This window comes from Euwallacea fornicatus, chromosome 3 (genome assembly GCF_040115645.1).
Source record: "Euwallacea fornicatus isolate EFF26 chromosome 3, ASM4011564v1, whole genome shotgun sequence".
In the NCBI taxonomy this organism is placed as follows: domain Eukaryota; kingdom Metazoa; phylum Arthropoda; class Insecta; order Coleoptera; family Curculionidae; genus Euwallacea; species Euwallacea fornicatus.
In genome coordinates, this window is record NC_089543.1 from 4,867,936 (window position 1) to 4,893,953 (window position 26,018).

At 35.6% G+C, this 26,018-nt stretch overlaps 4 protein-coding genes and 1 long non-coding RNA gene across 8 annotated transcripts in view; 3 read left to right on the plus strand and 2 right to left on the minus strand.

Moving 5' to 3' along the window:
• The window catches only part of Tmem63 (transmembrane protein 63), a 120,049-nt gene that overhangs the window by 82,181 nt on the left and 11,850 nt on the right, over window positions 1–26,018 (plus strand). The window lies entirely within an intron of this gene.
• Window positions 1,818–4,015, plus strand: LOC136350665 (Krueppel-like factor 6). Of its 3 annotated transcripts, XM_066302624.1 has the most exons (3): window positions 1,818–2,128; window positions 2,594–2,949; window positions 3,010–4,015. In XM_066302624.1, the coding sequence occupies exons 2-3, from the start codon at window positions 2,595–2,597 to the stop codon at window positions 3,540–3,542; spliced, it is 888 nt and encodes a 295-aa protein (XP_066158721.1). In that variant the 5' UTR covers window positions 1,818–2,128; window position 2,594; the 3' UTR covers window positions 3,543–4,015. The 3 variants fall into 3 exon arrangements, with proteins under 3 accessions (XP_066158721.1, XP_066158719.1, XP_066158720.1); XM_066302622.1 differs by having other exon boundaries at window positions 2,594–4,015; XM_066302623.1 differs by having other exon boundaries at window positions 1,818–2,016; window positions 2,594–4,015.
• Window positions 4,299–6,045, minus strand: RpL17 (ribosomal protein L17). The gene is made up of 4 exons (XM_066302625.1): window positions 5,959–6,045; window positions 5,655–5,745; window positions 4,878–5,150; window positions 4,299–4,709 (listed from the first exon to the last, which is right to left on the minus strand). The coding sequence occupies exons 2-4, from the start codon at window positions 5,733–5,735 to the stop codon at window positions 4,533–4,535; spliced, it is 531 nt and encodes a 176-aa protein (XP_066158722.1). The 5' UTR covers window positions 5,736–5,745; window positions 5,959–6,045; the 3' UTR covers window positions 4,299–4,532.
• Window positions 5,390–5,647, minus strand: LOC136350668 (uncharacterized). Its single transcript, XR_010734186.1, has 2 exons — window positions 5,523–5,647; window positions 5,390–5,458 (listed from the first exon to the last, which is right to left on the minus strand). It is a non-coding gene; the product is annotated as an uncharacterized lncRNA (long non-coding RNA).
• On the plus strand, window positions 10,304–26,007 carry LOC136350663 (histone-lysine N-methyltransferase, H3 lysine-79 specific-like). Of its 2 annotated transcripts, none has more exons than XM_066302617.1 (11): window positions 10,304–10,560; window positions 14,570–14,610; window positions 17,029–17,167; window positions 17,229–17,534; window positions 17,591–18,028; window positions 19,156–19,356; window positions 19,416–21,257; window positions 21,341–21,595; window positions 21,685–21,751; window positions 21,810–22,287; window positions 22,554–26,007. In XM_066302617.1, exons 1-11 carry the CDS (start codon window positions 10,483–10,485, stop codon window positions 22,741–22,743), a joined length of 4,035 nt encoding a protein of 1,344 aa, XP_066158714.1. In that variant the 5' UTR covers window positions 10,304–10,482; the 3' UTR covers window positions 22,744–26,007. The 2 variants fall into 2 exon arrangements, with proteins under 2 accessions (XP_066158714.1, XP_066158715.1); XM_066302618.1 differs by having other exon boundaries at window positions 10,497–10,560; window positions 16,940–17,167.

Genomic DNA, 26,018 nt, shown 5'->3' on the forward strand with positions numbered 1-26,018 from the left:
GAGGTGCTCAATTTTAACCACTTTTAAAGTGTTTAACTCCGGCCTTTGGGAACCCGAAGAGCAATTGCATTAAAAATCCAATCAACCTGTCGTGGGCGGGGTGCTCGCTTTATTTTCATTCCCGAGATATGGACTAACTTTAATACCAATTTTTTCGATTTTTAAAGTGCCTCGTAATGAGGATACTTCAAATTGCGTTTTGAGATTCCACTGCTTCACTGGAAGCTTAAATATCACATATGACCAAAGCCAAACGATAACTCTATTATTCGCAAGATTTGCAAATAATTATAGATATTGCGATGTTTTCTTCACCAAACGAAGTCTTATTTTTAATTAATTGGCCTGGATGATAACGTTAAAGCTTTTTCATTAAGTGCAATCGACTGCAACAGCAAAACAAAAATAATTCATCAAAATTTCCCTCTTTTTAGATAAAGAGCCAGTAATTCAAGCGACCAACAACGTCACACAAATACGTTGAAACAGATTGGATTACATGTTTTAATTGGTACTACCAATTAACGTGTTATCAGTCCGGCTCGCATTTAGTCTGACTGGAACGTTATCATACTGTGACTATCTACATACATCCTCAGCCTACAGTAACCAGCACATCCCAAAATGTTGGTTGGTGCTTTGAAGAATACCCTTTTCCAAATACGAGTTTTTAAGGATGTTCTACAATCAGCTTTGATCCAGTATCAAATGAAGAACCAGCGCGATTCTGAAGATCAATCTCTAGGGTACTGCTTGGCGCGATTATTTAGAGAAAATAGATTCACGTAGTGAAAGTCCCGCAAATTTCATATATAAAAAAAATTCTAATTTTTTAAAGATCGATGTCTTATGCTGCGAAATACTTTATTCTATACAGGGTGTTACACGTCATCATGAAAATACTTCAGGGAGTGATAGTACTCCTTAAAATAAAATAAAAATATGCTAATAGACCCACAATAAAAACTGCACCATTTTTAAACATGATTTGAAATGTGAAAAACAATATAAAACTTTGCCTCCCTGTATATTGAAAATGGTGCCTTTTTGATCATGAGGTTATTAACATTTTTTAATCACTTGGCAGGATACTATCACTTCCTGAAATGTACGTTACATCTTGTATACTGAACTATACAGCTATGAGTAAGCATCTTAATCGGAATTCACGTAGCAAAATGTTAAAAAACACATACATTTCTGCGATGGAGAAATCTGAACGCGAAACATCTGAATATAAAGAGAAGCGAACTGATTAAGGAGAGTGAAGTAAGAAAGGAGCTATCGAAAAGAAGAGAAAAAAGAACAACACGAAAAGACGAAGCATACGAGTGAAAACAACCAGAGAAACAGGATCAAAAACACGAGAGAAGAATTTTTCAAAAATATTGATCCCGCACTTAAAAGTTTTCGATCACATTTAAACTGAATCCAATTTCCCTCACTCCCTCTTCTAAGAACACCTCCACAAAGTGAGATTGTAAGCGTTCTTGAGGTACTAAACCTGATCCCCACCTGTTTTTATAGTAAAACTATAAAGCCTTCCTCTCCTTACTGGCTAACCAGTTCATCATGAGTTCCATTTTTCAAAGCCACATTAACTAAAAACCAAAGCTGCCCCCTAATATTAGTAGACCTACCACACACTTGGTGAAACCCAGCCACGATAATTACTTCCGCTGATAATGGGCCTGCCACCAAATCTCTTCCTAAATAAACTAGATCTAATTGGATTCCAGTTTAGAACCGCTGTGAAATTGAATTTTTCCCAAAACAAAACATGCGCTAATCTCTAGGGATGACACAGAAACCGAAAGACATGTTAATATGGTAGTACTAGGCGATACTTGCCACGGACAAATAAAGTTCAGTTTTAACAACTTTTCGGACAATTCCCTAAGGAGAATTAGGACATGTGTTTATAAAAGGATAGTCGAGATTCAATTATGCCAGTCGTTGATGAAATCACATAACGCAGCGCTTCGGCAAATGCAGTTCGGTGTTGTTTTTGATAAAGTTAGTACTCGGTAAAAAAAAACGGATTGCTTTACTCATTGTGGTTCAGGCAAGCTTTGTTTTGTTACTTCAGAGGATTGTTTTATAGGAGATTTGCTACACTCAAAGAAAGGTGAAGATCAATATCGTTCAAACATTAATCTGCTATTCATTTTTTCTCAATTTCATCCCTTATTCTTTATCGCTCACAATTCTGAACAAAATGGTGAATAGTAAATCAATAATTTGCATCAAAAGGGCTATCTATGTTCCTGAGAGTATTTAAATAAAATCGCGATTTAGATTTAGATAGTAAATAGAGACATATTTCCTCCCATCGGATCTAACTGGATTAAACCAAGACAAAAACGTCTAACTTTAGAGCAAAGGTATTATTCAATATGTCATATCCATTCATTGTGACTTCAATCACTACGACTTAACTGAAACAATTTAACTCAATTTAGGGTCTTATATAGGTCCATTGCTCCAGTAGTGTTAAGACACCGAACGGTATTTTATAACTCTCCTTAATACACTCAATAAACTTCCTGTGTTAATTCAGTGCTTCTATTCAGTAAATTGTCTTCAATTGCAGAATGCCGTCAAATGAGAACGAAGACTCACTAAATGACGAAAATTATTTGGGGCTAAGTTGTCTTCTGGACTTTCTGCCCTTCGAAGATGACTCCTTGGAGTTCCCTTTCAATGAGCCTTTAAAGCCGGACAGCTCAAAGAAGGACTACGCGGTTATTAATGGGGATGATAAGTTCCTGGACAACATAATAAAGAGTTTACTGGACAGCAATGACAAGCTCTCTGAAGATTCAAACGACAGCGTTTTGGAGTTTGATAACTTCCTGGACATATCCGTGGACAATCAAGAAATCTCAGTTCTGGGTGTAAATCTAAACTTACAGACTGACACAGTTAACACATACTTTAGTGACTCCTGTGAGTTCGACTTCCAGTTCTCAGAAGGGGGAAGTGATTTTATTGTGAATTCCTCCATAGATTACGTGATGGACAATCCCACAATTGACAGTGAAAATCGCGATATTGTCAGCATGTTTCCGCATATGAATGAAGAGAAAAACTTGAGAAGGCGTAATCTTCTTTATGAGAGCACTTGTCCAGGACTTAACTCTTCCAACTCTGAAGCTAAGATTAACGTGCAATTTTTTAAGAAGCGAGACCACCCTTACGCTAACAAAACCAAGCAAGATGAAGAAAAATACTTCACTTGTCCCATAATTAACTGTGAAAAGGTCTACGCCAAGTCTTCACACCTTAAGGCGCATCTAAGAAGGCACTCAGGTGAAAAACCTTTTGTTTGCAACTGGCAAAACTGTACTTGGAGGTTTTCAAGATCAGATGAACTTGCTCGGCATAAAAGGTCACATTCGGGAATCAAACCCTATAAATGCGAGTTGTGCGAAAAGGCATTTTCCAGGTCTGATCACCTTGCCAAACATCGCAAGGTCCACAAGAAGAGAATGGCACAAAGCGGGAGCTATTATATTAAGAAAAGGGCACGGTATAGTTAGTTTTTAAGTCCAAAATTTTATAGGTAAATATTAAGTTCCAATTAATTTCTCTTAAGTATTGCTGTAGACTGTATGAAGAATAAATAGGTTTTTTAGATTTCATAGTTTTAATTGTGTATAGGTTAGTCATGGAAAACGGGGGCTTACTATTAAGTGTAGGTAATAACTTTCCTTATTTTTTGCTTGGGTCTCAAAAATTTTAACAAAAAGTGCACTTCTAATTTGGGAGCATATGTAGCTATGGCATAATCAGATATAGGTTTGATAGTTTTTTGGCAGCGCACTTAAGTGTCCCGTAAGTAACTTATGCCCCCGTAATAGCAAATAATTCCTACACTTAGCTACTTAAAATACGCCTAAAAAGAATTCAAGAAATGTTTCAATGCTTTGTTTTGTAGAGTATTTATTATCAAAATACCCACATTTTGACTGTCCATTACATATTTGCGGTAAATAAATAGTTATATGAAGAAGTGCTTTGTTTGTTTATTCGCATCACTTTGAATTTTCGATGCAAAACACCAAAGTTAATAAGGTTTTCACATCTTAGAGATCAACTTATGGTAAAAAATCTGTACTTAAAATATTATTTACCTGTAATGATTTAACGCACGATATGTACTGACTTTTCAAATTAAAAGAAATATATAATTCTTGAGAGAAAAAACCATCTATGTACCAATCAGTTGATAGCTTAGATATCAAAACACTAGGGGAAAACGTACCAATCAAATTGGCATAGAAACAATCAAAAAATACACCAGCAATCAAACATTTTATTATATAATTATGTAATAAAATCTGATGGAAAAAATAATTTAAAGGGTTTCATTAATGACTTAACAATAATTTGTTAAATTCAGTAATTAAACCCTTTAAATTATTTTATTTTGCTATAAATTTAATAATAATTGTGAACCTACTTTAATAATAATAAAATATTATTAAAGTAGGTTAACGCTAGTTTAAATGCTGAACTAACATAAAGCCTTATGCCACCGCGGGTTTGGACCTCTTGCTGTTTTCTCCCGCCTTCTTTTTCGGAGTTTCTGGATTGGCTTCGCCTTCAGTTAACCACAACTCAATGTGACAAGGTGATGACATATACGGGTTAATTCTACCATGGGCACGATAGGTACGACGTCTCAAACATGCTGCCCTATTGACCTGTAATTATAAAGAGGTTTAGGCAAATCAGGAGCACTTTTTGTTGAAATTTGCAAACTGCTCAATCCAAACTACAATACAGATTTGGTTTGCAAAAAATGTGCAATGACTAGGTACCTAATTGCATTTTCTGACCTTTCTGAAATTTGAATTATACTTCAACCTTACCTGAATATGATCAACGATAAGCCGGTCTACATCAAGACCACTGTAGTCAGCATTGCTCTCTGCATTCCTCAAAAGTTGGAGTAAGAATTCAGCAGATTTCTTTGGCCAACGTCCCTGAGTGGTTCCAAATTGTTTGGCCTGGGCACATCTGCCCACACCACCATTGAATCTTCTAAAAGGAATGCATTCTTTCATGGCAACCACATTTTTGAGATAAGCTTGTGCCCTTTTTAAGGGTAATTTCCTGATTGCATTAGCTGTTTCACATGTGTTCTGAAATATTTTTTAAGAATGTAGTTTTTTAGACAATTATCGCTTAGTTTTGCTAGAGATTAAGGTTTCACAGTTTGCATGAAGTTATTCATATATCTTTAGCCATAAAACTCTAATAAGTAAAATAACTCTTTCTTAATAATGTTGGTTTCTCTCATGTAAGTACTTAGGGATTGCTAGGTGGTCAAAAATCATACCAGCTCAATAAATTGCTCAACTTGCGTTTAGAAATACAAAAATCAAACAGTATGATTATTTATTTTCTATACAACATTGTCAATGATGTTTTCTTGACCTTTTTGCTCCAACTTTAGTAAAAAATAACACATTATACCAGATATCTAACATTTTGTAGTAAATTCAGTTTCCAACAAATCTTGTTCGGAACTGGTGTTGGTGATGTAAATATCTATAGAAATCCTCCAAAGCATTGCATGTGTACCACACTTGATATTCCCATGCAAACTATTGAATATGAACTTGTAGGATAAAAATTGCATATACCTTGAAGTGGACACGTAAGTTGGAACCCCTGGCTTTGCAGGATTTGGCAGCATTTTCGGGTTCACGAGCGTACCGGCCCATTTTTCTTCACCTACAAAAAGAAAACACTTTGAAGTTCGGCAACATCAACTTTTGTTACATAAATTTTTGTAGTAAACTGAGATTATTTAAAAAACTATAAATTAAATTATCTACAGAAATGCCCAAATAACAGTAAAAAAAAACTTCTCTTGCAAGATGCAACGATTTGAGTCAAATATTTTTAGATTATTTTGGCTTTTTCGTTGATTTCCCTAAAACATACCTTGAAGAACGGAGACTCCGTAGAAAAAGACAAGTGATTTGACGTTGACTGTTGAAGAGAGTTATTTGGCAAATGACAGTTCTGAAAAATGATAGCAAAGATAGGAATGGGCATACGTTATGTTACAATATATTAAATAACTCGAGTATTTAGAGTTGCACTTACTACACTATCGAATTATATGTTACATCGATTACCACGTTGAAAGTAAAATAAAATTTAAATCATTCTAAATGAAATTCGAGCAATTGAATTAAAAAAAGTAAAATTTATCGATTAATATTTGAGGATACATTCCCCTGATGAAAAATTATAATTTTAGTATAATTTTGGATGACATATTTATAATAAATTCCGACTTCCAAACGTCCTTAATCCCTCTATTGAAAATGAGTTATATAAAAACCAATAGAGATTTCTATAATGTTCTATCATCATCCACACTGGGATATATTTGGATCCAGAACAAACTTTATTGTTACATTTAATTTGGAACTGTGCTGCAAATAGAATATAAAAGAAAGATGAACATTCTATTAGTAGAATTTAAAATGGTGTACATAAGATTGAACAAGAACATAAACCAAATTGAGCCGAAATGAAACTCAGTGGGATATTCAAAAAGTTGCTGTAAACGATGGGTAACAAATATTTGTATCTAGTAATATCAAATAGAGAAAGTTTCATAAGAATCTAATCGTAATTATCAGTTTTATCGATATAGAGTCAAATACTTTCCATTTGGACTCTTAAAATGTAGAGTTTCAATAGGTAAAGGAGCTAATAATTGTTATACCTGCAATAAGGATTCATTGGTTTCAAAGAGCTCCTACAAGAACTTCTTCGTTAAAATCCAAGTTCTCCTTATTTTTTATGAATTTTAATTGTTCTGGAAAACAGCAGTTTTCATTTCAAATTCCAACAGTCGTGAAACCTATCTGATTTTTTTCCGATCGAAGACTGAGGGAAGGAGATCATCAGGATCAGACCGGTCTTTCGCGTAGACCATTTCGCATTCCTGGGATAGTATTCCGCGAAGTAAAGTAGATTGACCTCGTATTCGTCGTCAGATAAGACACTATGGGCCTCGACATAGTTCCCTTCATCTGGAGATAGGTTGCTTTGCGACAGATCATCATCTTCGTCCAAACAGTCTAGAACTTAAACAAGGCCATTCTGAAATTAAACAAAAGGGGTTTTCAGTGTCCATTCAAACGGACAATGTATTTATAACTATGCGTTTTTTTTTATCCAGTAGAAAAAATTATAATATTAGGCATGTAATTACACTGTTTTAGAATAATTAAATTGTCATTTATATTAAATTCGCTATAAAATATATTAGTTTAATATAGTAGGAAAAACTTACTCTTTTCTTCCTATGCCGTAAAGCGATGGATAAATTATAAATAACCGAACGAATATTTCCGTCACTAGTCAAGAAACACACCAGACACGTCAGCTCATGTCTGCAGATTGCACTCCTACTACCTAAACGCATAGATTTCCCCCACGCTCCAAAAATTCGCCATTATTATACCAGTCCCTTATAAGGGAAGCGGGGCACTAATGGGTTAAGGTAACCGGTATCAGTCCATGTACAGAGTTTTTTGAGCTCGAGCATGGACATTTTGGTTCGAGTTAGGACAAAGTTGCGCAGTTTAATGCTCATTTAGAAACTGCTTTAGGAATGGAAAAAATCCAAATCGCTCCGGAGATAGCCGCAAGAAACAGAATATTTTTAATTTGTGTTTTCTGAACTATCTCAGGAACTACTCGTTGCAAAAAGATGGAACTAAAGGATTGCAATGACATTTTTTTGCATCCAACATGGAAATATCACAGAAGAAAACTTTTTTCCTATAAGTGAAAGAAAAAGTGAACTTTTAATGGATCAAAATCAACCTTGAAGTGTCATTTTTAGTGCCTTGGCAGTAAAGTTACCCTCTTACTGCCTAGGAATTAAAAAGTTTTCCAATCACTGCAAATTTGATAGATAAACGACTGTAAAATTGTTATTACGTAAAAATGAAAAAATCCATAAATACACAAGAAATGTGCAAAAATTAAACGAAGGAAGAAAGTCGAAGAGAAAGTGATGCGTTTTTCTAGGCGTAAAAAGCGTTAAAAAACGTTTCCTCGTTGTTTATTTACAGAAACGTTTGGAATTGTTCCAATTTTAAAATGAATTCTAAATGAGGAATATCGTGCGCAAATTTTCGAATAACAAAGATATCCGGATTTGACATTGAAAAATCTGTACCCTGTATGATACAATTCGTTAATGATAATAAAAAAAAACGTCAAAATAAATTTAACGCGCGCCGACATAAATGTCTTAAAACTTTCTGTTGTGAAATTGTGGCCTCCATAAGTATTAATTAACGTTACTTTATTGTTCCAAGTAAAGAATGCTGCAAAACTTTCTATATAGATAGCGGGACTTTACCGAAACGTGTCTTGTTAAAAGTTGTCAAACGCAAACAGGAAAATGTATATATTTGAAATAAATTTATATGTTAATTCGCTTAAATTTCGCTCATTTTCAGATTATATGTTATTGCTTTAACTTAAAAAACGAGAAATGAGTCAGGGTTTGCGTTCATCGGTGGGATTTTCATAGCAACTCAGACAAACGCAGCCTCAAAAACATATCAAATTAAGCCTAACTCGTAGAAATAACTCCGTTAGAAACATAAGAAAACAAAGTAAATAGACTATAGACAAAATATTGAGAGTACATAAATCATCCTTCTCAAAACATTCTGTCACCAGTGCTTATTGGCTGTCGCATTCTTGATCGGCTGACTGACATTAAAGAGTCCCGTTTTGGACGATATTGAGAGAACGAACAATCAAGTTGTTTCACTTTTGACTATTCTTCGCAACGATCACGAGTGAGACGGACGGATGTTCGGTGCTCGGAATGTTATCCCAAACACGGCGAATGTCGAAGAATGCCGAGGGCCACAGACGACGTAAAAAAGAGCCGAGCAACACCGATTAACTTGTCGCTGTCTTGTGATGTTCCCAGTGGCGGCTTTCAACCGTATTTTGGAAGAGTTTAATTTCAGCTTAATTAACTTTTATTGCTTTCATTGGAATGAAAATACAAAAAATTAGATTTTTTTTAACATTTAGCTTATTTCTTTGAAAAGATTCCGAAAATATCTGATTAGCGATTATACCCGTCATATGGTACAGCGATGGTTTTGGTCGGATCTCGTTGATGTCCATACATATTTCTTTCCGCGTCCCAACCAGTACTCTGTACTTCAATTGGTCGAGCGCAACATGCACTATATTTCTTATGCCTGTTACCTCTCAAGGTGTACCGGAATTTCCCAATATAGCCATTGAAACTTTCCAAGGGTGCAAAGAGTAGCTCTTTGCGAAAAATCCGCAGTTTTAGTATTATCTGATCACCAACATTAATAATCGGTCGATTCTTTAACCAAAAACTATTGGAAAGTGTCTCTCTGAAGTTTATACAACTCTCCGCAATTGTTTTCTAAAAATGAGACTTCCCAGCAAATGTTGAACTTTTTTAAGGTCCAGAAGTTGTCATTCATTTCTAGGTAACTAGTAATCATCATCCATTTCTAAGGTGACTATGTAAGAGGTCATTGAGAAGAAATAGACAGGATTCCCAAAGTCTACTCTAAAGAGGTGTTGAATAGTTCGATATATGTTTTTGAAAAAACTTCTATATGAACATAGCACTCGGTGGCGGCTACTCGAGATATTGTAAGTAGGAAGGCTCCTTCTCTCTCATTTAATGAGTAATGTGTTAATTTTTAGAGAAAAAAATTATAAAATTTTCAAAACCACTAAACAAGATTTGTAGAATACGCGAATAATCTGTAGAAGGCCTTCTCTAAAAGGAAACATTAAGTGACATTTGACAAACAGTTATTCAATGAAAAATTTCGAGCACGCTACTGAATTATGTCCTAAAATCTCTAAAATATTTCTCTAACTTCTATAATAACCGAGATTTGTCTTCCAAATGGAAAGTTTTTGTACAGACGTCCTGTATATCTAAAACGAATCTAGTTAGCTCTGAAACAATAAAACAGTAAAATTTTACTTGGAAATTAATTCCGAGAATGACGAATACCGTTTGGCCCAGAACGCATAAATCAGGCCCCTAAATACATATGCCAGACTCCCCCACTTTTACCAAACTTTACTGCCATATCGATATCGAATCCACTAATAGATATTTTTTTGTTCTCCACTAAGGCCATCTAGGGGAGTTGTCGGTACTTTTTAATCAGTACTAGACAATTGACATATTGACAAATAAAAAGTCAATCAATCCGAGTACTTGGCAACGTCGGAATTAAACAGTAACATTGCGCGCGCAAAGGTTATGCACGGTGATGGCGTGTTTTGCTGTGTGAAATTTTGTGGAACTTTGTGTCAAAATGACTGTTTTAGAGTGTTGAAAAATAAATTAATAAATGGTTGGAGCCTCTAGTGACTTTGAGTGGTTCAGTTAGTGCAAAATACCTGAAGGATATGGAGCTGAAACTGCATTCCCCAGCGGGTGCAGAGCCAGTGTTGTACACTTGGCCGTTAACCTCGGGTCGTGGAAATGTAAGAAGGATAATAAAAACACATCTTTATATATTATGCAGCAATCGGTTAACTGTGTTATTGCTAAATATTGAGAGTCCTCTGATTTTTTAGAACTATAAATAACTAATATTTTAATCCCCACGAAGGCACCAGTCAGGGCTATTTCCTAGATATACCTAAATAAATTTCATCCTTCCAACATAACTTATTACCATTGATGTTACCTAACCTAATGGTAAAGCTAGTTCAACGTAGTAAACTGTAGATTAATGTTGCTATCTAGGCATTGCACTGCAATGTAAGAAAGATAGTAGATAATTGGTTTTTTATGCTCTTACATACTTTAAAGAGGTCTCATTGTGTGTGGTATATAGATACTATATTTAATTAAGTCTAAAATTAGATTTGTTAGTCTTTTAAAATAGACTTAATAGTTGATTGAAATAACCTACAAATTGAAGAATACCCACCTTGAGTTTGTTTTTGTTATTGTTTCAGTCATTCTTTACTTTATGAATTTTTTCAACACCCACTTATATTGCCAAGAATTCTCCCTCACATGACTTTGAGAACCTTGTTGCTACTTGACTCAGATTAAAGATAAATTTTATGCCAAGTGCATTTTGATTTCCACTGATAATTAGTATTACCAATTGATATAGGTTTTGTGTTTTTAAATTAATAAACATAAAATAAACATAGAATATAACTTTGTTATAATCAAAGAGCACTTAGCAATCTCCTAAAATTGGCAAATGGTCAGATGTTTTGTAAACATTTCTTGTCAGTAATCCCATGATTCCAGTTTACTAAATATGCAGATTCAACATACATTTTTTTTATTGATGTAGGTAGAAACAAAACCACAAAACCTTTAGGTTAGTGGTAAATATATAAGGTGTCTGGCTTTTCTGTAATTGTCATTTGTTGTCAACAGTTTAGACTCAGGTTGGTCAGTGTTTCACTTATAATATTCTTCTTTGCAAATTATATCTAACAGTGTTAATTCAACTGTTTTAACAAGTCTGACATCACTCACATCCCTTCACTCTTTTGACAACTTACCCTCCATTATTTAACCACTAACACATCCTGATCAAGGTAATAAAAATGATCAAAACCAGCTTTTCCTTTCTGCTGCCTAAAGGTAGCATGGTCTAATTAGTCCATCAAAATTACCTTCCTCTCATTGCCCAAAGGTAAATTTGCAAATTCATTAACAAAGCAAATTAAAGAAACCATAGGTATTTACCTGAAGCACATAGCCAAAACAACCCCAATCAAATTTTTCCGTTAAAGACTACACCTACTTAAATGGTTTTGCTTTCAAATAACATCTATTCCCAGAGTTCTTCATTCAATTCGCATTTAAGAATCTGTAAAAATTTTACTTAGTGCAATAAATAATAAATTCATAGGATTTTGGTAAGTACTGGCAACTGGTAACAATTCTAATGTATCTGAATTACGGCGTAATCTTTGTCTGGCAAAATATACTTCGAACTATACATTCTGACTGCCCAACAAAATTACCTGCATGCCTGGGAATGCAACCCTAGATTCACAATTGTATTCCAACAGGCCATGTGGTGGTAATCCCCTCCTATGATTTCTTATATCACGCACACTTGAATAATTGCATTATTATCATTTTATAACCTATGTATGTCAAAGAATGCTTTTCTAGTAATTAATTTCTTAAATCATAAAGCAGTCGCTTATCATTCTTATTGCATAAGTCCATGACAAATATTTTTCTAATGCGCCCTAGGCGGGAGGATTATCTGAATTAGTACTAAAAGAGCATTTAAAATGCATAATAAAACTTTTATCAATATATATTTAAAAATTATTCATAGGTATCTGTCAGTGAAATTACCGGTAAGAAGATTTAACTACCGTTAATGAATCTGTTTTGTTAAGTCATCAACGTAAAACAGACTGAATATGGAACCCCGTACTATTGATCCCACATATGTATGCCGTAAAGATAATGTGATATCACATAAGCATGACCTAAACTTCTTGAAATTCTCACTCTTGATGCCACACAAATTCTAGTTATGTAGGAGAAGATCATGATTTACGTAGTCAAATGCTCTCAAAAAATCTAAAAATACTTGAGTCATTGTGGTTGAGTTTAATAAATTTCGAAAAGAGAAAATAACATCACGTCACAAGTCAAGCTGAAAGTCACTAAAAACCATTAAACCCTTCGAAAAATATGAAGATGAACCCTATTTTATCTGTTTATCTTATTCGTCGTAAAATGCACCACCACATCCATTCAAAAACACTAAATATCTATATATCAAATACATGCAAAACGGCTAAGTGCGTGGAAATCAAGTTTATGAATTAAAGCTTTAAACCTCCGAATTGAATAGTAATTACCTATATAAAGCTTATTCCAGATCCATAAGTTTGTATTGCTATCCCGTGCATTTTCTCTCACTGATGTGCAGGGTTTTAATAGTTCAAAATGATTTATAACGTAAAAGCCTTTTATTCTAACCCAAAGAGCAAATTAAATAGGCCATTGGTGGAGTATGCTAAAAAGCTAAACGCCGGTCGCGGTGATTCACAGGTCCGAGGGTGGTTCCCATAGACTATTTCGCGAGATTGACGACAAGCGCCAAAAACATGATCATGTTCCCCATATAGCCAAGTTTAATTAGATTTGTGAATAATCAGGATGTACATCGCGGTGTATAAATGTCTATTGAAACTTATCGTAAATATGTATTGATAAATGTCGAACTTTGAAGCTCCATGATCAGCTAGATTTTCTTTTGACGTGAAAAAAAAAATTATCCGCTAATCGTCTTTCAAGATACCGATTGAAATAAGTTTTGAGAGGAAAATCTGAGTTATTTTTACTTTGAATAAAACATTTCGTATTTTTCTTAGTTTTCGTAAGACATTTTGAGGACAACTGGGACCGAACAAGCAGCACAGAGTTTTTCGGAAATTGTTAATTGAACCACCATCAAAGAGCCTCACGGTTATTGAGACGGATGTTGAATTCATTTTCGATTGGATATTAGAACATGACTTTTTTGTTTCTGAAAATGCTTTTTATCCTTATCTTTGCGCGGTGCTATTTATTATCACAATTAATAACGCCAATCTCATTTTTCTTGACTTTTTAGTCAGTGCTGCAATTTATCCCGCATTGATTGAGATTGAACGAAATTGCTACCCCACCTTGGTATGTAATAAGACATTAGGTAAATTGAATTTTACCCTAGAAGATAAGTGTTAAGTATATTACTTAAAGCGCGGTGATTATCGTTAATAACTGTTTTAGTTTCAATATACAATTGACCAACTTACGGGTCCTCGTCCTGAAGTAACAAAAAAGCAAGACCAGCCATTATTATTTGTTGCACCAGTTTATTTTATTTATGTTAATGTTCATTTGGTTTCGATAGATCTGCTTAAATACTGCTAATGTGCAGTTTTAAAATGATTATGATCCGTTACATAACGAGGCCGTTTATAATAAGCTTGTTTAATTAACCAAAAGTACCATCACGCTCGTGTGAAATTCCTATGTTCCCTCCAGCAACGCTCCAGGACATAACGACTTCGTCTTGAAAGGGTTATTAGTGATGGCAGTTTCATTGCCCACTTTCATATGCATTCCTTTGAATGTCTTTTTCCTTCAGGTGCCCATAAAGTCAATTGTCATTTTTACAAGCTCCCAATAATACAAGCCCCACTCTTATTCGGATGATTTATTGGGTTGCAATTACCCAAGCCCTTAAATGCCATTTATTAAGCCTTGGCTGAGGGTTCTTTGCAGAGTAGCTGAATTTACGGTCCTCCTCTTCGTGTTTACGTGAGCTCTCTCACGCGGTAGCCGCCGCCTGGGTCGCTTTATTTTGCACGAATGGAATAGAATGTGAAATGCGGACGCAGAGGCCAAGTTGGTCCAAAAATGGACTAGAATACCTATCGTCCGTTTAGTTCGTCCTTTTCAAATTTGTATCATTGTAATTTAACCACACATTCTTTGTTTCAGGATAAGCATGATGGGGCTCTCGAAATTGTAGAAACAATTAGGTGGGTATATAAATAAACAAATCTAACAGTATCTGCATTGATATGGCACTCACAACCAAATCAGTTATTCCCCTGTATGTCACAAAAATGTTCAAGACTTCATCGTATAAGATAACAGAGCCCGATTCCTATTTCCGCAGCGTCAACCACATTTTCAATTAACGCTCATCAAATCGTTTTTTTTTTTTTTTTGCTAACGACCAATAGTAAGTGGTAGGAAATTGGCAACGTCGACGTCTCAAACGCGTGGGCTCCAGAACGGAGGGCATAGAAGCTGAAAGCAGGGCCCCTATCGATTTTTCTCGACTGTGACCTTAACCCCTCATCCCTCGGGGGTGAGTGACACAGTTGATGAAGGGACGGGATTGTAAGGTGCATAAACGATTTTAAAATGTACGCCTCTTTATTTTGCGCCCTATATTTTACAGAATAACTTATTATTCTATCAATAGGTTTCGTTTTTGTTCTTTGAGGCTGTAATTGACAGTCATTAGAGATTTTTAAATTAAAGGCTATCTACATGGAACGCCCCACAGTAAACCCAACCGGTATCATACACATGTGCTTTGACAGTTTTGATGGTAAAGGTAGTTTATAAGGAATCGTTTGAATTTTCGATTTTTGTACTCAACACAGATTGTCTGGTATCCAAACCCAGGAGAAACATTAGCGCAAACCTGTGGTTTATACCTTAATTTTACAATTTTTGCCTTAATTTTTTAATATTTGTTAAAATAGGTGTAGCAATTTATTAGTTGCTGATATTCACATTTACATATTTTGTCATGTCAAAGAGAAAAGCTTCCTGGAAAGCTTTAAAATAAGAAGTACCAAGAAAATCTTGTATCATTTCTTTCGCTTAATAAATGTATAAATATATGTACAAATAAATCAATATTTAATCCCCTTGGTGCTTGACTAATAATTTTACATACGTACATATTACATAAATAAAAAAAATCAAGTGCCGTGTTCCTCCACTACAGAGTCTCGAAAATGCTTAAATTCAGCGACCTTTGTTTTCGGCACGATCAAATAAAGAATTCAATCAGAAGGGACTTTTCTATGCCTATGAATTGTCACTAAAATAAATGTTGAATTCACTGAATATCAAATTGACCCTCGGAAAAGGACAAAAAGAACTTTTCACTTCAAGCAAATCACCGAAAAATCTGAATATTGAACCACTCATACTCGTTACCACACCCAACCTCCGTGCAACTTAACTAAATAGTTTAGTTTGACTGACTAATTTAATCAGTACCATAATTACGTACTCACGGTCTCTACGTGAAATCATACCATTTTTTGGGAATTTGGGAAAATTTACCATAGATCCCCACTTACAGAAATTTATTAGATTTCTCTTTGCCCATTTTAATTTTTTTATTTTGGATGTGACATTATTCATTATCATCAGAACTTAGTGCAGTTGTCAACATATAATTGGCACAGAAATTGCAAAAAGCTCTTCTTTATGGGTTATGAGTTCGCTTCCTTGAAATCGTTTCAGATTTAGCATTCTACTGTGTAATGCCATCATTATCTACCTTACGAAAATAAGTAGGAGAAGCATTTTTATGTCGGTTTCTTCGGAGCTTTTTGAGTTTTATAATTTTGCTTAAAAAGGTGCAAATATTGTTTAGCTTCATTAGAGAGAAAATGGGGTATTTCTGTATCTCGGATTGCCTCAATTGTCGGAACATCCGGAAAACAATTGGTTTTATTTCATTATATTTGTTCCGATTTTGTACAGAGCATGAAATAGTTGGGCATAGCAAACAATGGCCGGGATTCCATTAAAAATTGGTCCCATTTTTTGGAAAGGGGGCCGCCCTTGTGCCGTCCTCTTGTTGAGATATGGCTAGCGCCTTCGATACAAGTGTATATAAGACGAGATTGTGGTGACTCACGTTTACCAAGAAAGAAAAATAAAAAATAAAATGGTGTCATGTAATGGTTTCACTAATTTTGAGCACAACCGCCCCACTCCCCCACCCCTTTCAATAAAATAAAAAATTCATTAAAATCGCCATACTAGAACAATATTGTAGTTCTAAAATGTCCTTTTTGTGGAACTCATTATGATCCGTAGGTTTTCCGAAATTGGTGGAAAACGGCCCCAAGAAAAAATACTCGGATCACGTAAATGGGGAATCTCTTGGTAATCCTATAATGAACAGAGTCCCTAAAATTTGATTGACATCGTCTGCTTGAATGTTAACTCAGATTAATAATAAATCTAAATTTTTTTTGCACTGCAATAACGTCATTACCAATTCATCGACTCACATGTTCTTCTGTTTGAAACTTGAACATTTTTTTTCAGATTATACTGACTCAAAAGGGCCTATCGATCTCTGTAGAACTGATTTTATATTTTTAAAATGCCCTCGAGTACCTAACAATAATTTACAGATGGGTTTGCGAAGACTTGCCCGAACTGAAACTGCCATTGGAAAACAACATTCTCTGTGATTATGATACAAAGAGCTACGCCAGCATGAAGTCACTGTGCGATAGATTTAATAGAGCAATTGATAGTGTTGTGGCGTTGGTAAGTTGTTCAACCCTGCCTCTGATCAATGGCAAATCAAAATGTGTAATTTCTGTCATAGGAAAAGGGAACCTCACTGCCAGCCCAAAGATTAAATAAATATCCATCTAGAGGTCTCCTTCGTCATATTTTACAACAAACTTATAACACCGCGGTTACTGATCCAGAAAAATTAAACCAATACGAGCCTTTTTCTCCAGAAGTGTACGGAGAAACTTCGTATGATTTAGTTTGCCAGATGATCGATCAAATCGAAATTACCCCAGACGATGTGTTCATTGATTTAGGATCTGGTGTGGGACAGGTGGTTTTGCAAATGGCAGCAGCTACTCCCTGTAAAATTTGCCTTGGCTTAGAAAAAGCAGAGGTATGGAAGCTTAATCAAAGATTGTCTTATATTGGAGGATGGGTGGTTTCTTACAGGTTCCAAGTCGCTATGCCGAGGCAATGAATAAGAACTTCAGAACTTGGATGCAATGGTATGGCAAGAAATACGGCGAATACAAGCTTATTCGAGGCGACTTTCTAACTGAAGAACATAGAGAGAAAATCAATCAAGCCACAATAGTTTTCGTAAATAATTTTGCTTTTGGGCCATCAGTGGACCACCAGCTCAAAGAAAGATTTGCTGATTTGAAAGACGGAGCTAGAATCGTATCATCTAAAAGCTTTTGCCCTTTAAATTTTCGGATCACAGATCGAAATCTTAGCGATATTGGCACTATAATGCATGTTTCTGAAATGTCACCTTTGCGCGGATCGGTCTCTTGGACAGGAAAACCCGTGTCGTATTATCTTCATATTATTGATAGGACCAAGCTAGAGAGATATTTTCAACGGCTCAAGAAACCACAACTTAAGGTATGTGCTGAGTATCCTCGATTGGTTATTGGTAAGAAAGCATACACGTCTCAAAGAGATTTTTTAAACGAGGTGTTCTACATAAGCGGAATAATTGTAGTTATTAAAAAAGTTAAATGAGGGAGTTGCAGATGATAGTGCAAAACATGTCTTTAAATTATACGAAAATATTCTTATGGCTGGCATGCAGCCGCCCCAGGTAAAAACACGAGAGAAAAAAATCGCATAATGCTTGTTCGAATGAATAATTGCTTTTTTATATGCGTCGAAGGGTCAGGCGTGTTTATACTAATATTTGCAAGTTTGTAACAAAAGTGTGGAATTTTCTAGTCGTAGGATTTTTAGCTATGTGTACAAGGGGACCGTGGTTAAGTGTGAGTGATTAACACAGCTATAAAAACGAAGCAATTGCAAAAAACGGTATGAAAGTGTTTAGAAGTGAAATATGTAGTGATTTATATGTAAACTATTAGTTGGTGAATCGTAGTTTATTTGTTGAGTTAATAGATAGTGTCTGCGAGGAAGGTGAATATACTGGAGTCATTCGAACTCCAAAGTCGCAACAATACGTGTACAAAGTTGTTCGAAAATATTTTCCAATCATAACATTCATACTCGTTTTTTAACGCGACGGCCTCAATATTGCCTCTATATCAGTATTGTCATCTAGATGTGCGGCGTTCTAAGCAATCTCAATACATTATATCTACAGCTCATGAACTCACCTGACATGGGTTAGAATGAAACTCCCGCATTTAACTTTTTGGTCGATCTCTAATGCTTAAAGAATGTGGAGCAATCCCGCTTAGGTGGAATCATTACGCTTAGGTGGGTCTAATAGGAACATGTAAAACGAAAACGTAGCTATGCCTAAGGTATCATTAAAATCGCCATATCTCGAGCAAGTAAAAAATGTGCCCTGATGTAATGTTTCTAAGTAATTTGCAATTACGTTGTTGCAATTGTGCAGTAACCCTACAGAACAAATTAATTTTTCACTTCAAATTCACTTGATTTGTTATTTTCCGCAGTTTTATTTAGTGAAGGTCAATAACAATTGGTGATGTAGACCAAATAATTAACAACTATCCATTTAAAATAATTAACTGAATGGTATCTCCCTGTAGAATGGGGAAGATGAAAGTTCAAATTCGAACAGTCGCTACAAAAACAGCAAAAGGGACTTTTCTAAGCATGTTGATTCTTCAACCGAGTCGGACAGTAATGACAGCAACTACGGCCCTACCACCAGGAAAGCTTGGTCCGACTACTGTTCAAATAAGGGCAAAAGCAGCCAGTCTGAAGATGAGGGAATTCCGAACGGAAAGGTGGGTTTCCTATAGAGTACGTATCTATATTATATTTGCTCATTTTCATCGTCATTTAGAAACGTCATCCGAAGAAGATACGCCGCAAGCAATCTCGCCCTAAATCTCAGGCCCAGCAAGATAAACAAGGACAGAAGAACGTCCCTAAAGGGCGGAGGGGTAGAGTTAGAAAGGCAAAACCAAAGAAAACCATTAAAATTACTGGTCTTGATTTGCTTCACTCAGAAACATTATTAAGTACTTCTCCGCAAGCTATCGGCAAGAAGCTACCTCCTGCTCCCGGCTGTATAGACCAGCAACTAACCACGCTAAGTTCGGACGTTATCACTCACAATGAACTGGATATTCCGGCTGATCCTTCACAAACTCCTTACAGCTTGCAAGTTTTGTTGGACATGTTTAGAGTCCAATATATGCAGATGATTCATCAGTTGAAGAATCCGGCGTTTAAGACTACAGTCGAAAAGCAAATAGAAGAGGAAAAAGATCGGAATAAAAAGCTGAAGAATCGAGTTGCCCAGCTGGAGAAGCAGATAAAAGTATTAATCGATGATAGTGTGGCATTGCTTAAAACTCGGATGGTGGAACTGGAGATTAATGCTACTTCCCCAGTGGACTTATTATCTAGGGCTAAGCAGATAGTTTGTCGACACAAAGAGTTGCAGGCAAAGGCCAGTAAGCTGCAGGGGCAGGTAGCGAAGCTTGAAACGGAAAGGGACAATTTAACAAGGCAAAGGTCTACGGAAGTCTGTGAAAAGTACATAGGACCAGATGCAGCCAAGGAACTCTCTCCCAGTAGAGCTCAAGAATATATCTTGAGAGAAATATCGTCAACTTTGACTCAGAGAAAGAAATTACAGAACGAAGTCCAGAAATTGGAAAGGGAGGTAGTTTCTTTGCAAAAACAAGGAGACGAAAGAAAACAAGCGCAGGTGTTAATCTCTACCAGGCAACAACCACCTGCCAAAGTTTCGCGCAAATCTCGGGAATACAGAACGCGATCACAAGATTGGCCCGATGTACCCGATATTGCTAAGATTGAAGAGCAAAACCCCGAAATATTGGCACAAAAAATATTAGAAACTGGCCGAAAAATCGAAGCTAGCAAACTATCTGCTGTGACCAATAGCAAAGTGGCATCATATCCAAATCATAAGCCTGGGCCGAGCACGCAGAAGGGAGTTGTTCGTAATCATATGCCAGCTCCATTACCTGTCACCAAGCGGCAGAAAACTGCCCATAACTATCAATCTGCGATAGGTTCTACAGCCACCAGCAGTACTTCGACAAATACCCAGAATCTGAAGGTTCAGGAAGCACCTCGAATAGCTAACTTCGAAGACCGCCTCAAAAGTATCATAACTTCTGTACTGAACGAAGATCAACAAACCAGGACTAAACAAAGCCAAATACCAGCTCCGCAGTTGCAGTATGGAGGAAGTGTTTCAACCCAGGTCCCACCACCCACAATAGCTTCTCAAGCACCGCCTCCGATTACGCAGAACTTCGTTACGCCTCACTATCAAGTGCCTCATGCACAAGCCGGAAAGCCTGCCGCTCCATCTGCAGAGCAACCAGACTACACTCAAGTATCTCCAGCTAAATTAGCCCTTCGAAGACATTTGTCACAAGAAAAGTTATCCAACACTCATCCCAACTTTAATCCAACTGAAGGTCTTGTTGGAAAGCTGTCCACTGCTCATCCAACGTTTAATACTTCAGAGGGTCTTGTTGCTACTCGTACAATTGGGGATTTGGTATCAGGAGAGATAGAGCGAACTCTGGAAATATCGAATCAATCGATAATTAATGCGGCTGTGGATATGAGTGATATTCAGAACACCCCTATTGTATCGTCAAAATCCGTTGTCAATGCAAATATACCGCCACGTCCGGAGAGGGTAAGTAGTAGGGGCTTTTCTATATATAATACAGACCTTCGTCAGACTGAACTGATCAAGATCTAATGACAAATTAATTGCAGGTAAGCGTAAAGGTGTTAAATCCGCCTCCGGAAGGGGTAAACAACCCGGTAAATCCTAAAGAAGCCCCTTCGGAGCCGATGAGGCAGGTCTATAGCCCCATCTCGAGACCGTCTTCGGCTGAAGGCGGGCTTGAAGGATTGGCTTATATGGCTTACATGCATTCGCATGTGAAAGTTAATACTCCTCATCACTATGTGGGCGCTCCGCAACCTTCACCAAGGCAGCAATTTTCTCCCAGAGCAATCATCCAACAGGTAGTGATTGATTTGATTGTCGTTGTTTTTGAGCCTCCCAGTAATTCTTGTGTAACCTTGATGTATACCACATTAAATTCCGATTGCAGGCAACAGTAACTTCGGAGGATCAACTAAATTCCAATGGATCAAAACCGAGGCGATGTAAGGAAGAAGGTTAGTACTATCTTAATATAGTCTTGTTTATCCTTTGCGACAATTTAATTGTACTTAGAAGTGGAGATAAATGAAGAGGACGGAGTTCTAGAAGAGAAGTGGCAGGACAAAATTAGTTCTGGTTTCGACCGCTTGGTGGCTTTTGCGTCAACTGAGCTAGATAAACGTCGTCGTTCTACAGATGGCGCTGAAAGTTGCAATACATCCCCAGATTCGGGTATAGGACTTGGTTTAGGAGATACTCATATTGTCGGTCCGTCCAAACAACCTATCAAGTTGCATCCGAAACCAACTCTTTTCAAAATGCCTGGAAATAAGAACTATTTGGAATCGTCAACCATTCTGGATCAAGGAGTAGATGAAGCTGGCCCTCCAAGGACGCCGTCTCCAACCTCACCCAATCCGTATAATATCCACTTCAGTCCGGAACCTGTGAAGAGTCCCACTAGACTTAATCCTGCTTTGTTGAAATATCAACGTTTTCCGGAGGAAAAAAAGAAACCTGACGCTCATTTTAAGAAGAAGTTTTACTACAGGTACTTAAGGGTATTTGGATAAATACACGATGCACATCGTTCAGGTTGCTTTAGATATTCATTCAGTTCAAACCAATTAGTTTTCTCTGGTATATTTAAAATATATTAAAAATAATCTTATGAAAGGGGTCACTCAGATAGGGAAAATTAACAGTTAACGCTGTTAGATCTCATCAACAGTTGGCTGATAACAGTTCTTGTATTTTTGAATGCATCTCGATAAATTTTCAGTGGAACCTTGAGTTTGAGCATTCACTATTTTATAGGGAGCATTGGCGAGACGATGAATGGAGTAAACCAAGTGAAGAAAAGTTAGAAACGAGACACGAACCTGTAAAAAACAAATTTCGACCTAAAGGAAAAATGTGGGACTGGAATCGTGATTCTCAACATGTTCCCGCCTCCGTCGGAAACGAATGGAGTCGGTCACATGACCCTTACTCATGGAAAAATTGACACCATCTTATGGACTATTACTACGGCAAGCTTTGTGCCGATTTCACACAGCAAATGTATAGGTGGTACTACCCCTACTACTTTTAAACTTGTAGCAAGTATGAATGGTTCATTGCATATGGGTGTTTGTGTCTGTGTTTGCTTGTATCCATTTTATTGAAGCTGTGCAGATATCAACTAAGAAATGGAGACGTAGACCTTGACAACGACTTGAAACCTGTGCATTTATGGTGTAATTTTGAGTTCTATAAAAACGTTTCTTAGTTAGGTTCTTGTCCACTCATTTGCGTCGCTAATATAATTAAATATTGTTGGCCCTATTGCCAAATTGAAAAAAAAAATATATATATATGTATATGTTTATGTATATGTATATGTATATGTGTATATATATATATTTATATATATATATATATATATGTAAATGCTTATTGTTTATTCATTGAGGTTGTCGGCTATATGGTTTTATTGATACAAGTTTAGAAGTCCTTATCCTCAGTCGCTGCTCTTGGGGACTTTAGCCAATAATAATTGATGTTTTTGTGGTATGGTTATTTAAATTGCAAATCTGCAAAAACAAAATTGACTGCGAATTTGTGTTCATTATTTGATTGGGATGTTATCGTCTTTCGGTGTATATCTGGTTCAAATTTTTTTTTAGTAAGAGTTTAGATAAAATTATTTTAAAGTGGTTTAGTACAAATTCCTTTTATTTTCAAGTAAACCAATGTGGGGCCGTCGGTTAATGCGGTAAATCCTATAAGAAACATCTTACGCACTGAAATCTGTTAGGTGTTCCTTTATGATTTTTTTGCCCTGCTGCTCTTTACTTGTGATTTTATATGTAATCAAAGATAAAAAAGACTAATTCGCTTAAGTATTTTTAGCATATGGGTCCCCAGCCTTCACAATGAAATTCAAATTTTTCATCAATTGTAAAACTCTGTGATCAATTCTTCAATTACGTTCTTTACAATAAAATGCAACTACCTAAATTAAGTGATCATTAAAAGATAAATTTAATTCGATAGTTTCATTGTTACTGTCTATTTTATTATCTATAAGTCCAAAACAAATAGTTATTGACATTTTCGATCTAAATCTTGAACTTATTTAATGCTCTCCGATTTGTCCAAACCCTCTTCAACATTTCTATATTGTTCTAACACAAGCAGACAGTTCATCTTCATTGTGTCGATATAGGAGACTCGAGAACCTTTGCAGACATACAAATTTTCTTCTCCTTTGTCCAATTAAGTGAAGCCTGGCAAATTGTTTAGGATTCAACTTCAAAAAATAATTACTTGAAAACAAGTCGGTAATGAACTTTACTTTTGTAGTTTATTCTTGTTTATTGGTTCATTTGGCCTAGGAAAATGATATTTACCTATGTACTTGATATGTTTGCATGTAAAACTAAATTTTATAAAAACATTTTTTTGAGTTACAGGAGGAAGCAAAATTTTGCTTTTTTTAGACTAAAATGAATTCGAAAGACTGCTCTTAAATGTATCAAGTTTCTCAACTCTAAATACACAATTAAGGTGATGTTCAAAAACGGAGGCTATTTTTAGAGTTGCTAAACTTAGGAATATTTAAAGTTTGTTATTAGTTTTAAGCGGATCACTGCCTATTAATTAATTGACGTTCGTTTGTGTCGGAACTATCTGAATTCTTTTAAATAAGAAACCATGGACAAAATTGGTATCGGTAGGTCTCAAGTAACATGTGTACATAAGGTTTAAATAATTGAAATTTTAGTACAACCGTAGTTGTATATATGGTAGTAAATTATTTAAGTTAGTTAAATTACTCGTTCAATTCCAGTTTGACATTGAACAGTAGGTCTTTTATACATCACAAACACCAAAATAGTAATGTGGTCTATGCCAATAGTTGACACTTCAGCAACTCCCTAAATATTTATTGCAACATGGTGCGTTTGGAAAAATTAATGTTTATAAGCGAGAGAAGAGGTATTTCTGGCTGTGTCTCTCGGAGAAGGTAGCTCATTAAAATTTCGTATTTTGAAGTCTTCCTATGAACTACGAAGTAAACTCTATTAAGGGTCGAAAGTTGACAAACGAAAATTTTTTTGTAATGAAATAATTGTAACGCTTTTATTAGAAAAGTGACCCCTGGAATCAAAAGTACGCCAGAAATATTACTTCATAGGTGCGAAGTAGCGGTAAGTAACATAAAGTAAGTAGTTTTTAAAGTGCATGTAACTTTCCGTGTCGGTTATTCCGAGCCAAGCGCATTTGGCTGGCTCGTAAACATTTAGTTCAATTTTTGCTATATTTTTGTTTTATTTTTATTGGTGGAAATATTGTTTTCAACTTAATATTTCTTTACCATTATTTGTTATCTAATAATATATTACGTTTATGTTATAGTCTATATTTATTGCTATTATGTGTTCTTCGGTTTTGTTTAAAAAAATTCTATTATTTTTTTTATTTACGTAAACCAGAATCATCAAATGGCACAGTTACTGTTGGCGGTTATTTTGAATACCTCTATACGTTCGTAGAGATGCTAATAAATCTTGTATTCTTTAACGACTGACAACAGTAATCAAAATGTTGGTTGTAGATAGTGATACAAGGGTTAATGAAACAGGACAGTAATAACTCAAACAAAAACTGGATCTTTACTCACCAAATAATTTCTTGACAAAGAAAAAATACAGCCCAAATATTTTTGGTAACGTTCCAGTATTTGCTATTAAATTTTCTGAATTAAATATTTTTAAATTTCGTCCCCACATTTCGCATGTATCAATCAGTTGGTTTAACTCACGTTTATCTGAAATGAAAATGCCCATCTAATGTGCCTTCTCCCTTGGGAATCGCTAATATATTAAGATTTATTAACAAACCGCGATAACTGTATGAAGTGTAAGAAAGTGAAACAAATCAGCAACTTCTAATGCCAAGTAAAGAATACCTAATCTGTGCCTGTTAGCATTTCCATAATAAAACATATTTTTCTCAACTTAACGCGACTTTTTTTTAGTACTAAAATAACGTTTCAAATGTTCATTAAATAATTGTAACTGAATGTACTGTTCAGGTAGCATTTTATCTTAAACGTGGAATTAACTGTAAATGATCAAATACAGAGAAAACACTACTAAGTATTCGAGAGGAGTTGATTTCAAGATACTTAAATGTGAATAAAATAGTGTAGGTTTATGTTTTATTTAAGTCTGTAAATAAGGGTAACTTTACTGCCAGTTATTTAATAAATTTATTGTACCATTGTAATTTCTT

Coding starts and splice junctions, on each gene's coding strand:
- LOC136350665 (XM_066302622.1), top strand. CDS start 2,595: ATGCCGTCAAATGAGAACGAAGACTCACTAAATGACGAAAATTATTTG.
- RpL17 (XM_066302625.1), bottom strand. CDS start 5,735: ATGGGCCGGTACGCTCGTGAACCCGAAAATGCTGCCAAATCCTGCAAA. Junction 5,151..5,654: donor ACTTACGTGTCCACTTCAAG/GTATATGCAATT, acceptor AAAATATTTCAG/AACACATGTGAAACAGCTAA. Junction 4,710..4,877: donor TTATCGTTGATCATATTCAG/GTAAGGTTGAAG, acceptor TTATAATTACAG/GTCAATAGGGCAGCATGTTT.
- LOC136350663 (XM_066302617.1), top strand. CDS start 10,483: ATGGAGCTGAAACTGCATTCCCCAGCGGGTGCAGAGCCAGTGTTGTAC. Junction 19,357..19,415: donor AGGGAATTCCGAACGGAAAG/GTGGGTTTCCTA, acceptor ATCGTCATTTAG/AAACGTCATCCGAAGAAGAT. Junction 22,288..22,553: donor AAGAAGAAGTTTTACTACAG/GTACTTAAGGGT, acceptor ACTATTTTATAG/GGAGCATTGGCGAGACGATG.